The sequence below is a fragment of the Clarias gariepinus genome, chromosome 8 (genome assembly GCF_024256425.1).
Source record: "Clarias gariepinus isolate MV-2021 ecotype Netherlands chromosome 8, CGAR_prim_01v2, whole genome shotgun sequence".
Lineage (NCBI taxonomy): Eukaryota > Metazoa > Chordata > Actinopteri > Siluriformes > Clariidae > Clarias > Clarias gariepinus.
Window position 1 is genome coordinate 1,321,901 of NC_071107.1, and position 16,091 is coordinate 1,337,991.

Consider the following 16,091-nt stretch of genomic DNA (forward strand, 5'->3'; position numbering starts at 1 on the left):
TATTTATACACAGTTTGAAATACAACTTCCTAAACTGCTGTTTTGGCAGCGCAGGTAGTCGGTATTTATTAGCCCTGACATAGAAGCTGCAGGGCACGGTGCCAGATGAAACCTGCAGTGGAGACTGTAAAGTGAAATCTGGATTGGAGCTGCTACAGACTTACAGCCACAATAAATGTGCTGCCAAATGATAGTTTCCTGCTCACAGCCGATTGGTGTAAATAACTATTCACAGTCTTCTAATATGTAACCCAGCTTCAATGAATGCACACACACACACACACACACACACACACACACACACACACAGGTGGCGGTATGACCAGGAACAGATGCCCCAGCAGGAGTCACCGTTAGTTGGATTGATATGTGTGTGTGTGTGTGTGGTGTTTATGTGTGTGTGAAGCAGGTATTTTACCAGCAATGTCCTCTGCGTACGCAGCCTCCCACCTAGCAGAGAAACCGCGGTCAGCCAGACGGCCATCAGACTGGAAATTTACAGAGATCTCGTTACTGACACTGATGAGCACAGGAGGAAGGACGAAGCCGCAGTGCACGCCTGAGACAGAGACGGGAAGAGAGACAGATCAGTGAGACATATATGCATTTGGCAACATCATTTATACATAGTATTCATTTACACGTTTTTTTTTTTTTTTTTTTTTACATTTATAGATGTATACACAGTAAGACAACAGCTTAAGCATCTAAAGTGTCTGCAAATGTCACTATACTGTATACTGCACCAAATATACGAACACTTTAACGTTACTGTGCGGGGATCTTAAAGATTTTTTTTTCCTACTTTAGCACAAATTTTGCTCATTCAGCGCCACCTCTCAAACAGGAACTGTGGCAGAAATGGGAAGTTTATTTAGTATTAGGATTATATTATTAGTATTAGAATTTTTGCACGCTGCACAGTAATGGACACGTATGGACGGTAAGCCTCTGCACACTCATGCACAGTTGCACATACCCCGGACATTCATGCACATTTGCACTATTTGCACATTACATGGACATTTTATGGACCATGGACATCTACACACACATGCACATTTCCATTTATTTCCATTCAAATTCATCTTTATATTTTCTCTGCATTGTAACGATTATATATTTTTTAAATATTTTTATAATTTGTTCTATTGTGTACAGCTAGGCTTTCTATAGCTAAACTTATCCTTATTTTATTCCACTATTTATTTCTTGTAAATTGTCACAGGCAGTCGTTTAGGCATTTTACTGCATATTGTACTGTGTATGACTGTGTATGACTGTGTATGACTGTGTACTGTATGTGACAAATAAATTTTGAATTTGAATTTGAATTATACAGAGGTACCTCATCAAACGAATGCCCCACCTCACAAATTTTCCCCCTTAAGACCTGAAATTTTGCAAGAGCTCGTCTCGGCATATAAAGTATTTTTGACATACGAGCAACCGAATCGAACAGCAGCTAAAAGCTCATACGTCTGGGAGCTGTTCAAAACTTGTTTGTCAGTGGAAAGCAAAAAAAAAATTAGTAAACATATAAAAAAAAAAAATCCAAATAACGTTAAAGGGAAAGCTAGTGTGCTATATAGGGTGTTCATTCCCTTGTTCCACACACCAAGTAGTCCCCTTGATCAGGGGTTAAAGAGGGATTTGTGATTCAGCCTTGCGTGAAAACATTCTGATTAAATTTAATTTGTCACATACACAGTCGCCACAGTATGAAATGCAGTGAAATGTTGACCTAAAAAAAAAAAAATTTGTATTTTAAATAAAGAATATGAAATGCGAATATAATAATAAAAAGAAAATAGAGTATTAAAAGAAAATATTCAAATAAGGAATATGGAATATGAAATTAAAATATGATAATATTTACAGTATAGGAAATATTTAAAAAAAAAATTTTTTACTTGTACATAAAATAAATTGACATTATGTAAATAATGAATAATTATTGCATGTACTGTAATTATTGCACAGTAAACTATGTACTTTATTATCTGATATGTAATGTAAAAAATAATACCCTATAAACACAAGGTCATACCTGTACTGCAAAATAAGGTGTTACTTAGTCACATTATTCAGAATAATAAAATTATTAACAATATTGTAATAAGATCTTCTGATCATGTTGTAAATCAGTTCATAGTCGTGATTGTACTACGAATAACAGCACGTTCCACAATACGTGAGTAACAGTCTACTGTATCTTGTTTAAAAGTGGGTCTCTGTGATGCTTGCTTAGTACAGCATGATGCAACCAGAACAGACACACACACACACACACACACGCTTTCAAGGGCAAACTGCCACAGCCAATGAGCCATGGAGTCAAAACAAGCTTGCACAATAATACTGGAAGACATTTTTAAACTCTGCTCGTGTAAACTGTCAAAGCTGAAACTTATGTTCTGCATCTTTAAAAAAAAAAAAATTCTAGATGCCAATTACATTTGCTCACTGTCATACTCTCCCTCATACTGTCATACTGTCATATCTACCTACTGATTCCCTTTCCGTTTACCAAACCCCCATCAGCCCCCCCCCCCCCACACACACACCTTCCTGCTTCCTCCTGCTGTGGATTTTAGCTGACGGAATCTGCCAAGAAGTCCTTGAGAAAGGTGTTTGAATAAAACACATACAGACTATCTGTCCTTCTGATACTCAGCAATACAAGGCAATAATTTACACCTTGCTAGCTTACTGCCTCTGTCTTCCTCAGGGGCCGAACAGCCTCTTGGACAAGCAGGAAAAAGGAAAAGCAATGGACTGGAATTTCACACAACAGAAACTCACACTGTTTTTATACACAGGCCATTTGTCAAGCATGGATAACAGTTTCCCCAGCTTAGGGATGTACAGTATACAGTATACTGTATGTTCATTACTGCCCCTGGTTCTGACTGTGGCTGTGCTGTAATTTGTCCCGTGATGGTTGTTTTTCAAGCTACAGTGCAAGTTGGTACTCATTAATGCAAACATGTTAAAAAAAAAAGCTAATCTGCGCTGCACCTTCTGTAGCACTAAACATACAGAACATTTACACTCTAAACTCCCAACCATCATTAGGGCACTTCCTGGTCAAGGATACAACCACCAACCAGGGAGGGCAAAGGCTAACACGTTCTTCATCTAAGCCATTTGATGCCACCAGTGCTTGCTCATGTACCATTGGGGTGGTGTTACACACTCAGAGGAAGACGCTATCCACTTCTTCAGCCGTGATTATCCGTAGAGCCGTGACTGATTTGAAAACGCTAAGTGCCTCCCATCCCTCAGCCATTCAGCTCTCTTCAGACCTGCGAACTCGCAATCTACGATAATAGGGCGAGCACTTTACCGCTGCGCCCTGTTTAATAAAGAATGTGCTGCTATAGGAAGATAAAATCAAGGATACACCCTGAAATTTATTGTTTTTCTAGATTTTTCCCAAGTAGCATTTGCTGTGAAAATAAAAGTATAGAGTCAGTAGAGTCAGATCTGATCTAGCGCCTCCTGTATGTGCATAATCAAGCCATAATTTTAATATAATAGATGCACTTTAATATGTTTTAGCATGGAGTATTAATTGTTTATTATACATCATTGTATGGTTTAGAAATAGGATTTCAGCAGATAATATCTCAGGCCTTTGGGGATAGAAAGCTCGGGCCTAAGGATGGCGTCAGGGGCCATTATCCAGGGGCTCTTATCCAAAGCAAGTTATGGGGTTAAGGGCCTTTCTTGCTCAAGGGCCCAACAGGGGCAACTTGGTTGTGGTGAGGTTTGAACCTTCCGGACCTTCGTCCACTGAGCCACCCCTGTCCTACATATATAAAGAAATTAAGAAGATGCAGCGTGTCATGTTAGCCTTAAAAAAAAAGCACCTCTCTTAACCTAAAAGACTTTATATGCGCCTGGTAGAAAGGTATCTCCTTTTTATTAAGCAGGAATAAACATCTCCGTACAGAAAACCTTACTACAATATGTGGATGATTGCATATATTACTTGTTAAATAACAACAGGCTAAAAAAAATCATTATTCATTCACCAAATGGTTTTCATTCCGGGTTTCTCCCACAGTCCAAAGACATGCAGATAAGGCTAATTGGCGTTCCCAATTTGCCTCTAGTGTGTAAATGAGTGTGTGTGCCTTGAGTTGGATTTATCCCCCCACCCTCCCCTCCTCGTTCAGGGTGTACCCCCACCTCATGCTTTAAGTCTGGGTAATATAAACAATGAGCGAGTGTAAGTGTGTTTTTATTAACATCACCATCTATTACCATTTACTCTGTCTGCACATAACTGTATTTTGAAAGAAACATTTTGGGGGAAAAAAAAGCCAAATGCCTGTATTTCTGCAATATTACATTTCCTCTGAGTTATGCTCTATTGTATATTATCCAAATTATCCTGACTAATTGTAGGGGCCAGTGTTGGTGCAGTTGGTTAAGGCTGTGGGTTACTGGGTTACTGATCCAGATGGTTGGGGGTTCGAGCAAAGTTTCCACTATTGAGCCCTTGAGCAATGCTCTTAATCCTGTCTGCTCCAGGGGGCGCTGTATCATGGCTGAACCTGGCACTCTGACCCCAGATTCCTCACGGGGATATCTGGGGTCAGAGGGTGAAAAATAATTTCACTTTGCTGTAAGGTGACGAATAATTAATTAATTAATTGTTTCACTAAAATAACACTTAAAAGAATATGAAATAAAATACATTTTCCAACCGCTTATGTAACGTCCATGCTAACAATACACACAGTCTCACCCAGTGACTGCTGGCTGTCTGTGATGGTGAGTTTGTCCTGACCGCACTGTCCTGCTTCACCCACGATGGCTAAATCAGTGATGTGCAGTTTGACAAGAAAGCCCTCAGGCACGCTGATGTTCCAGGAACACTGCAGGTTTGCAGGATAGGCATCGGGAAACGCCAGAGAGTTGATCTCGCCTTTCCGACCGAACAGGTTCCCCTGAGAGCCACAACCTGAATCTTTTGAAACAATACAAAAAAATAAAAATGAAAATACAGTGTGTTCTTATGTTATATGGAGAAATGTCATGTCTTGAGAAGCAAGAGGGCAAAATCTTGAGACAGCAGCAGACAGTCACTAAATGTCAAATATTTGCAGTGAATGTTATTCTCTCAGTTTTCTTCATATAAGAGAGAACAATAAATGTTGTACGGTTTTAAACATCAACTCAGTATGCACGGCTTTCTTCTCAGTAATCTCGAACTCAAATTAGTCTTAGAATTAAAGAGAAAAGTAAAGTCAAAGAAAAGGTAATTTCATAAGCTGCCCTGCAGCAAGTTTTTGTAAGGAAGAGATTGCTCAAAAGTCAATTTGGCCTCCGTCATTGAAATACTTTAATAAGAAAGTCAAACTACAGTTTTGAAGAGTTCAGAAAAGTAATGCATGTCATTATGTTCCATGACTTCGCTAAAGTTTGGTCTTTGGGTTTCAGGCTCCATTAGGTGAAGAAAAACAGGGAGAAGATTATTTCTCCAGCTCCTGAGTGTACACAGGTAAACAATGTTGGAGGAAAGTGGCTTGAAGAGAGAAATTAAAATACACTACCAATTAAAAGTTTGTACACCCCTTCTAACTCCATGGTCGTTCCTGATGTTTATTTCTTTCTACACTATAAATCAATACTGAAGGCGTTTATTATCCAAAACAAACAATAATCTGCTCTGAACAGTTGATATTGAGATGTATATCTGCTCCTTCTGCTCTGTAAAGCTCCATAACGGCTCTAATCCGAGGTGCTGGTTGTTAATTGGTGATTTCTGAGGCTGGTGACTCAACATGAACGTCTCCTCTGCAGCAGAGCTCAGTTTTGGTCTTGTTTTCCTGGGAAGGTCTTCATGAGAGACAGTTTCATTATCATGGAGCTTGATGGGTTTTGCCCAGTTATTGCAATAAATGTTCCAGAACAGCTGACCTTGTCTTAAAATAATAACAACAGTCAGTAGATTCTGCGCATGGTTTATTCTGCACTTGGGTTAATTCACATACAGTTAACCTACTCATAAGAGTGAGCTATGAATGCTGGGGATTAAGGGGTTAATAAAATTTAATTACCTGTTATATTTCCATGTAGTTCACCCTCTGAACCAATAAATCCGCTATTTCTAAAGGTGACACCGTTCCATTATGAAACCAGGTCACTTTTGACATTGAAATCCCTTCAGGAACGCCAAATAATGTACTATCACCTTCATCTCCTTGGCAGATTGCAAGGATTTTGTGTAAAGTAGACTACGCTCTACAGTAATACATTGTTATCTGGCTTAAACAAACAGCATTGTGTTAACCCTAAATTGGTTTTAAATGCTGCTGTTGGGATTTTAAGCGCTATCATTTAAACTAGTCTGTTAATCTTTCCCGTGACTACACCTACAGCACAGCACCGTCCTCCATTAACAACAATCCTGGCTTTGAAAATCGTAAACATGCACTTACACATTTCACTTGTTACCTCTTTTAACCTTTCGAGAATCCTCCTGTTTGTTTATTTATTTATTTGCTTTTATGTAATATTTCCATCCACCGAGTTTTCTCCTTGTTTGTGTCTTTGTAATACTGTATTGGTGTTATAAATAGCATCCCTACAGTATATGCCTTATTATCTTTTTATAACCTTCCTTAGCTCTGTGAAATATTCCGCTGTTCTTAACAGCCAGGGGTGATGAGAAAAAAAAAAAAAAAACTATGGATACCTGGATTTTCTGATGCTTTTACCAATTAATTTGACTAAATAAGGCTTAGCAAGGTAAATGTGTTGACTTCTTTTAAGTAATTAGACACCTTAATGAGGTACATTGCAGTAAATGAACTAAAGCAGCCTGCCCAGATTCTCACATTAAGGCTGTTTAGTGTAATACACAATTTAAAAAACACTATTAAATAAAGAAGGAATTTGGGGGGCTGGGCAAAAAAATTAAAGGGGAAGGGGTGCAAACTTTTGACCTAAATTTATACACCAATTAGCCAGAGTATTAACTCCACCACTACGGCCGGTGCACCACAGTCGACCTCACACCTCACACACAGCAGTGAACCAGCCTAAGCCTGGTGACCCTGCCTCCAACCTCGCAAGATCCCAATCCGATCAAGCACCCATGAGATCCGCTGGACGAAAAGAGGTGCAAAACAAAGCACATGCCCTGATGGGCCAGATCTGCCCTGAAATCCAAAACCTAAGTGGCTTTAATGTTAATTTTATGGCTGATCGGTGTATATAGCAAAACATTTTTCATTGTTTATATATTTTTCTCATGTTTTATACAATTTTTTCTCAACCTAGCCAATTTCTTAAGACATCTCAGCATGTATACACATTGCTTTGCAGTGGCTTTTTCAAAGAAACTTCTGACTATTTTGCATGTCTGTTGTTGATCATCCTCCATGTCGACTGAACTGTCTTTACAAATGCTAGAAGTCCGGATTATGAGACCATTAGTTGCCTTTCCTGGATTATAGGAACCACAACCATCAACAACTATGAGTATTTTAGGTAACTGATTAACATTTAATTAGCGCTTTTTTAATATACATATATTGATATGCAAATTCAGTGTTAAATCAGCACAGGCCTTGTACTGAACGGAGTTAAGACTGGAGATGGTGTCAGAGCATCTTCATTGTGTTAAGAAGGCAAAAGAGAAACCATTTTAGAAAATGGATTCATCACTTACCTGTTGGTCCAGGAGTGGTAGATGGGCTGGTGCTGGTGGTAGGTTTTGTGGTGGTAGTTGTAACAGGGGGAGCACTTGCGACAGTGTAAACGGCTCTGAAACCCTTCGCATTGTGGTTAGAATCACTTTTAAATCTGACCACCATTTCATTACTCCTAGACACCACTGGTTCGGGCACCTTGTTCCCACAAAAGTGACCTAAAATCAGTGAAAATTTATTGGTGTTTAATGCTTGCACCAACCAGGAACAAACATGATAATGAGGGTCAGTGTTGCTGCCTAAAGGTTACTCACCAAGTTTAGGAGCACTGGCACCATCTGGATGACCGTCAAAGACATCTACAAAGTCAGTGCAGAATTCTGGGAACAGGTCAAATTCCATGAAGGTGAGTCGAACCTTCTCTCCATTGGGGACTATTATCTTCCACTGGAAAATAATAACACAAGAGAGTTCATTTATTTTTTTTTTGTACTGCTTATCCTGTTTAGACCAGGGGTAGCTCAGTGTTTAAGTCATTGGACCCACAGACTACTATTGGACCACGATTTTGAAGGTCCCAGGGTCAAACCCCACAACCACAAAGTTGCCACTGTTGGGCCCTTGAGTATGGGCCTTAACCCTCCACTGCGCCAGTGTAAAATGAGATAAAATGCGAGTCACTCTGCATTAGGTTGTCTGCCAAATGCAGTGAATGTAAATGTTTACGGGGGCCTAGTGAGTATCCCAGGGCCTAATTTAGGGCCTATTGGAGTGCACAGGCACACACACACACAAACACACACCAATCATACACTATGGCCAATTCTGAACACCAATCAGCCTACAATGCATGTCTTGCCTTGCACAGTTGGAGGAAATTGAGTGCCCTTTAGAATCCTGTAAAGTACAGGGAGAACATGCAATCTCTACACACACAGACCAGAGGCAAGACTCAAGCTCCCAACCATGGAGGTGCTAACTGCTATGCCAGTGTAATCGGGAAAAAATCTATTCCTCATTTATTTCCTAGAGTTTATCTCTTAGACGCTAAAATAAATAAATAAATAAACACCTAATTTATCTAAGCGAGAATTTCTGTGCATAATAAATGTCTAATATTTATAAGATATGGTCGGCAATTCCAATATTTTCAGTGTATATTTTCCTGAATAAGAAGGATTTTGGACTGTAAATCGAAGTTAGATTAGATTAGATTCAACTTTATTGTCATTGTGCAAAGTACATGTCCAAAGCCAAGGAAATGCAGTAAACATATTAATCACCATCATACCACCATGAACTAAGTACTTGAATTCTTAAATCTGATTGGTCAGATGGTGTCAGAATAGGAACCATCATTCATATGGTGATGATTTTGTAAGAGATTTATTTAACACTATACAGTTAGTACGTGTTGTTGACGGAAAAGTAGTTTGAAAAAGGGTTAGAAGAAAAATATGAACAAATCCAAGTAAAAATTTTTGTTTGGTTTTCCCAATTAATATCCATTGGTGCAGGTGTTTGTTTACATTAAGCGGAAAGCGCATTAGTGGCTTATTTTAAAGTAGATCATAAAGCATAACACCGCGCTCTCAGTTCAGGTATTTTACATGCTCTCCCCTCAGACTTCTGCAGATGTGTTTGTTCTAACGACGCATGTTTTATCTCATATTGGCAATCCACAATAAACATATACTGATCTGTCCATTCATCTTTGAAGGTTCAGTTTTTTAAAGTCTAGTTTCCTTTTTTGTTAAGTAAGGCAAAAATGTGTCATACATTTTTTTATGTGCGTTTCGTGAGGATTTGGGCAGCTTGTAGGAGCATCGCGGCCGTTTCCGTGTCTTCCACACACTCTGTGTATACACGGTAAACTATAATGTTGATTGGCTCTGTTGGGTGACGCATATAGCCACGCCCACCTTAAAGGAAAAACGCTATATTCGTCCAAAAAACATGATCTGGCACAAAACTGCTCACAACGTCACTTCTACTTAACATTTTGATTTCAATCATGGTGCAGGTTTAACTTCAGACAAATACCGAAGGAGTTTTAAAGTTTTATGAAATTCTATCCAGCCAGCGAGTTCCGACCAAGGTACAGACAAAACCTTTCTTTCATTTATACGGTATAGATTATGTATGCAGTCTCTAGTGTCAGCACTTTGTAACACTTTATTTTCCACCGATACAATATCTTTTGGAAAGGTCTGTTTTTTTCACATTGTGATGAAATTGTAAACTTTTTTTTTTTTTTTTGGTAACATGACAAACATATTGTTGGCGAATTGATGTGGAATTAGTGGAATAAAATGTTGGTACACACTGACACAGGAAACTGTGGGCGCCCGAAATATAATTATGTGTGTTTTTGTAGTTTTTTGTTTTTGGACTCAGTTTCCCAGAAGGCACCTTGGTCCGGTGATGAGAGCGCTCACCTGAACCGAAGTGGCTCTTTACAGTAGATCCTTTATAGAAAGCTGTTTGTTCTGGGAAACTGGGTCGAGCATAAATTATGTCAAGTGGGCATTTATTTTGTTTTGTTTAGCTCCAAGTTTGTTGCGTTAATCCCTATGCCAGTGTTGAGCTGAAGAGCCAGTGTTAGAGTTTTTAGTTTGTTTAAGTTCTAAAATCACCTCGCTGTCAACCAAAGAAGTGTGTTTCTATCAGACGTTAGAAAGGCATCAAAGACAGATGAAACCTGTCAATAAATAACAGCGTAAACTCTTGGAAATCTAGCTGTACCTGGAGATGCCATAATCACGTAGCCACTTAAGAATCAAAGCTTTAAATCTTTTAGCTCTGTAGTATAATAGAAAATTAATTCTATAATAGAAAATGATTATCAGTACTACTGAGGAAGCACACGGTGTACAGTACATTGCTTCGAGTTCTGGTCTTTTTTTTATTTCCACTGTTTAAACCTGTTAAAACAGGGAAAATATCAAAAGAGGTTTAACCACAATAAGACACCGTGACCTGTTTTCAATCCAGTTACTGTAACAGTTTACAGAAATGAAAATAAACCGAGGTGTGGAAAGTCGATCAGATACAGCGGTTGAATATGCATGTACAACAAATATCAGTTGCTACCTTGTTTGTAGACGAGGCTGAGTGCTCAAATATAACTAATTTGTCCTCTCCTGTGGCATGTGAAGGCGTTCATTAGTGCCAGTTCATTTGAGTCTGTCATGCTAATCAAAGTTGACAGAATTTTCTTTGACAGCGATGATGGATGTCCTGATCTGATGATGTGACTATGAACTGGAAATGGAATCAGTTAGAAGTCCTCCATTCCCAGTCCCAGATGTAGAATATTATGCAAACAGGGTTCCGTGTTACTTATGTGCCGTACCTGTGGAACTCATTTCTGTTACGCTAGAAATGGAAAATTGTAGACACAAGTCTGTCTGATTTACATCTGAAACACTGGCCTCCCAGGATCTCCTTAAATGACCTAAACATGTGGAAATGGCTTGGAGTGAGGTCAGGACTGGCAATAACTTACAACCGAATTTCTGTAATATAAAAGTGGTGTTGGTGAATGATTGTGTGTTCAGTTCCCAAAGACTGATGCATCTCTTCCGAAAGCTGGTTATAAGGTATTTTTCCATTTTCAAGCATCAGGCGTTCAACTTGCTGAATGTTTACAGGAACAACTCCACCTTGGCTGAGATCGTCATCCACGGACGTACAGCCTTTTTTTAAAAAACGTTCACAATGTTTTACTGTGGCTAAGAGTCGCATCACCGCACTAACAAAAGTCAATTTCAATCCGTTTTACGTCTTCGTTCCTGAGAAATTCCATCATAAATCCCATTGCCCCTTGTAGGAAATGGTTGTGATGGATCTGTCGTTGAGTTTTTATTCTCCTTCTAGAACAGCAGTTTGTTTATTAATAAAAAAAAATTCATACTTTTTATAAAATTTGCAGCTATGTTTAATGTTGTGAAAGCAGGTTCATTCCTGTCATCATTTATGTTAGAAAAATTTAAGAAGCAAAAATGGCGGCGCAGTGGCATAGTGGTTAGCACTGTCACCTCGCACATCCAGGGTCCGGGTTCGATTCCCATCTGTGTGCCTGAAGTGTGCATGTTCTCCTCTCTCTGCTTGGTGGGTTCCCTCCAGGAACTCCAGTATCCTCCAACAGTCCAAAGACATGCAGATTAGGCTAACTGTCACTCCCGAATTGCCCCGTAGTGTGTGAATAAGTGTGTAAAGGTGTCCAGGTTGTACCCCGTCTGGGATACAAACCCGCAACCCAGGATGAAGTGACGTGATATAGACGATGAGTGAGTGAGGAAGCAAAAAATAATGAAAAGAAAAATGAAGGTTAATAATAAAGCGCAAAACACTCCTGTGATCTGTGTTGGAAAATTTTAAAGTTACAGCTTTACCTTTGATTGGTTCAAAGCGCTAACACTGGAGGCTCCTTCCATAAATGTCAGATAAACATCTCTGCAAAGAAAACGTAACCGCTACATATAAACCACTTTACTTTAAAAAAAATAATAAACCGTTTTTTTACGAGTTGTGTCCCCGTCTGTGTAAGTGGTTACTATAGAAACAATACTCTATTAGAATGAGTGCATAAACACCACACATTTTCAGAAAATCTTACTGTAGTGTATGCAATTTATCTAATCAGTGTGTTATGAAATGTAAGCCTGTTTTTGCGCTAGATATTAAACGAGGTAGAGGAATGGTCCAACTCTAAACACTAAGCTGTTTGTAGGAAATGTCCAACCTGTATTGTATTACATCGTCATGATTGTTGTGATGTGTAGTGTATAAACATCATCGAGTGGATTTTTTTTTTTTTTGGAATGATGAGTTTGCATTATTTTATGTCGTACCAGGATGCTCAGCAGATGCTCGGCCTTTGTGTCGAGTGAAAGTGCCGACATGTCCTGCTCAGGGCCATGACAACGGCGATCTGTCTGCATACAACAGACTTCACCTGGGAATTGAACATGCCGCTCAATGATTGCTGGCCCATTACCTTAATCGCTAAACCAATCTGCCTTCCATTTACACTCTCTCTCTCTCTCTCTCTCTCTCTCTCTCTTTCTCTCACTTTCTATCTCTCATACATACACACACAGTGTCTCAGTTTTTTTCCCTCTCTCTCACTCTTCGCTAGCGCGCTCACACACAAGAATTACCATCCAATTATAAACCCAGCGACTGCAATACCGATTCAGATAATCCTGCTTTGTATGCGCCCTTATGCTCCCATGCATCCGTCTGTTGTGCTGCAGCTTGACAGACTGACTGCAGATTAGCCAACGTGGGCTCTTTGCCCGGCCAGATGGAGCCATGGAGCAGCAAAGAGGCTCCTAAGGATCCAAACTCCATAATCAAACAAGCTCGCGTCACAGTCGCCTCAAAGGCACGGGGTTTATTTAATTCATTTAATTTAATTTATTTAAAATATTAATTTATTTATTTATTGCTTGAGGAAATGTGACTGAAATAGCTAATTACTTCCACACTTCACTGTCAAATTTGACAATACCAGTATTACCAGTACAAAAAAAACAACAAAAAAAAAACGGCACGGTCCTACAGAGGCGCCAGAACATTCTGAGGAGCCAGGATCTCTTAAATAAGGACTACAGACCGTCAGAAGGATGGATTTCATATAGGCGGTGCCAGTGATTGTTGTCCGAAATAAACGACCAAACCTGCACAATACAACACTTTAGCATTTAGCAACAAGCGGTTAAACTAGCAAACTCTTGTGTGCATCTATTTTACTTACTGTACATCACACCACACTATAACAGGAACTTTGTCTAGTCACCAGTTATAATCAAGCCTTGCTAAGATAAGATAAGACAAGATATAAGACAAGATATAAGACAAGATAAGATAAGATAAGATAAGATAAGATAAGATAAGATAGGAAAACTGTATTAATCCCTGAGGAAATTCTTAAAACAATAATGAAATATAACTTTTTTTAAAGTTGCATTGTCGCACCACCCGATCAAGCCTAATGTTTAATGGAAAAGCAATACAAAAATAAATAAGAAAAAACTATAAAAAAAAAAAAAAGACACAATGACGCGGAGCAACACTGGCAGGCAGCCGCCTGAGGCAACGCTGGAAGTGATACCCGATCTTAGTCCTGATTTTTACATCTTGCTTTAGCAGTTTCTAGTCTACGCTGTTTGCTAATCGCCTGTATCACTGTCCTTTTTTAAAGGCATTTTGAAATAGTCATCCACTCTCTTATCACCACTGGCCTCGATAATTGTAATGTTTTGTATTTTATGGTTTCTCAGGCAGCATTACATCGACTACAGCTGGTCAAAAATTCTGCTGCTCGGCTCCTCTACCTCTACACGTAAAAAAGAGAACAGATCTCTCCAGTCATTGCTTACCTTCATTGACTTCCAGTACAGTTCACTTGAAAATTTTTTTTATTATGGGTAAATGTTTACATGGCCTTGCCCCGCCCTACCTCTCAGACCCGCTTCTCAGATCATCAGATAAACTACTCCTGACTTTTCTCAAAACCAAATGCAAGCTCAGGCTTTCTCTATGGCTGCACCCAAATTGTGGAATGATCTACCATTCAGGAGGTCACATCACTGAGGTTGTTCAAATCATGTTGGAGTTGGTGTTTGATTGAGATGTTGATTTTCTAGATGTTTGGATTAGTGAGCACTTTGGGAAGTTTTTTGTTGTAAAAGTGCTTTACATATAAAGTTGAAATTGAAGAAGTTTTATTTACATTTGATCTTCTACGAGCACTTCCTTCAGCTCAGCCGTTTTGTCCTGTATTTGACCGCTCTCCTGAAAGGCAAGGATCCAGGGTCCAGTAGGAGAGCACTTTCTCACTCTCAAACAAGGAAACCAAACAAAATCTCAAAATGGCCAGATCTGACTCTATGAGCTAATTAACCTGACCAGTCACCTTGATACCATGCTTAGAGATCGACAGCTTACTCAAACCAGCCTCCTTCCCAAAGGATTCCCAGTTCCCGTTCCCGTTTCAAAGCGTCCTACAAAGCTTCCAAGCTCCTCAAAATGGGTGTGAGTGAGTACCAGCATGAACACTGCTAGGGATAGCTCAGTGGTTAAGGCATTGGACTACGGTTCGGAAGATCCCAGATTCAAACCGCATAAGCAAGGCCCTTAACCTTAAACTGCTCAGATGTAATGTATAATGAGATAAAAAAAAAACGTAAGTCGCTCTGGATAAGAGCGTCTGCCAAATGCCTAAATGTAAACATCAAGATTAAGAGGCACAGTGAGCCACGACCACTTTATTTCTCCCACTTGATGCTGCTTGTACAGATTTATTTTGTTATATCATTGGTCATATCTGGTGTCATTGGGAACTTCGTTGACTTCATTAGGCCAAGAAACCCCACCTGGCACTGCTTAAGGTGCAACACCCACTTACAGCACTGGTTAGTTGACCCTTCCGAGGAACCTCACCAAGTCAGCAGTCTCAATCTGTAGAGCATCTCCTTCCTGTTCAGTGTCACCACAGAGTTCGCTGTAGTCATGGTGCCACAAATGTATGTAACAATAGATACTAAAAAAAACAAGTTTACTGTCTGTCACTGTCTGTCACTGTCTGCAAGTTCCCACTGTCACAGTGACATCTGCAATCATCTAAAAGCCTTGAGTCTCTTCTGGAACTCTTAATACAAGTTGCATGGTGCACCCTGGATGGGGAGCCAAACCAGTGCAGGGAACACTATATGAACCAAGTGGATTAAAGTAAAGTATTACTGAAAGAAGTGAATTATTACTCTGGGTTCCTCCCACAGTCCAAAGACATGCAGATTACTGTAGGTGAGCTGGCGGTGCCAAATTGCCCGTAGTGTGTAAATGAGCGTGTGAATGTTGACCGGCGGTCCTCCAGTACCACTTCGTAAAAATGGGAATAAATATACTGGGGAAAGAAGTTAAAAAAAGTTGGACTACAGAAGTTCCTAGATGGATAGATGGATGTATGAAGAGAGTAATTACATACATTTTAAATATTAAAATTAATTTATTAACATTTGAAACTGAAACATAAATATTTAAATTTAGATTTTTCTTAAAATCACTGTTTAAATGTTTTATTTAATTATATTTTTCATGATTTCCCTATTTTAAGATTTATTAATTTCTCTTTTCTTTTTTTATTTATTGATGTATTTATTTCATGATTTATTCCTTCCTCTAGTCAGACCTACAGTAGTACCATAAAATAATTAAATCTTTCAGAGTCACCCCTTAAACTCAGTGGGTGGGCTCTAATGCTGATCTACTCAAGTCGAGTGCTTTGGACCGCTAGCTACAAATCAGCTAACAACAGCCTCGCGCTGTAAATCTTTCAATGATTTGTAAAAAAAATATATATATATCAGATTACCAGTGGTCTAAACTAAATACAATAGGAATAAAACAAAT

General features: G+C 39.1%; 1 protein-coding gene across 2 annotated transcripts in view; it reads right to left on the bottom strand.

The window, feature by feature from the left end:
- The window catches only part of zgc:154142 (uncharacterized protein LOC555481 homolog), a 61,189-nt gene that overhangs the window by 25,574 nt on the left and 19,524 nt on the right, over nucleotides 1-16,091 (bottom strand). For both annotated transcript variants that reach the window (XM_053501397.1, XM_053501396.1), the window contains exons 6-9: nucleotides 7,985-8,117; nucleotides 7,691-7,888; nucleotides 4,760-4,981; nucleotides 419-559 (exon numbers count right to left, since the gene is read on the bottom strand). In XM_053501397.1, coding sequence (XP_053357372.1) covers nucleotides 419-559; nucleotides 4,760-4,981; nucleotides 7,691-7,888; nucleotides 7,985-8,117 — 694 coding nt within the window. The remainder of the gene's footprint in view (nucleotides 1-418; nucleotides 560-4,759; nucleotides 4,982-7,690; nucleotides 7,889-7,984; nucleotides 8,118-16,091) is intronic.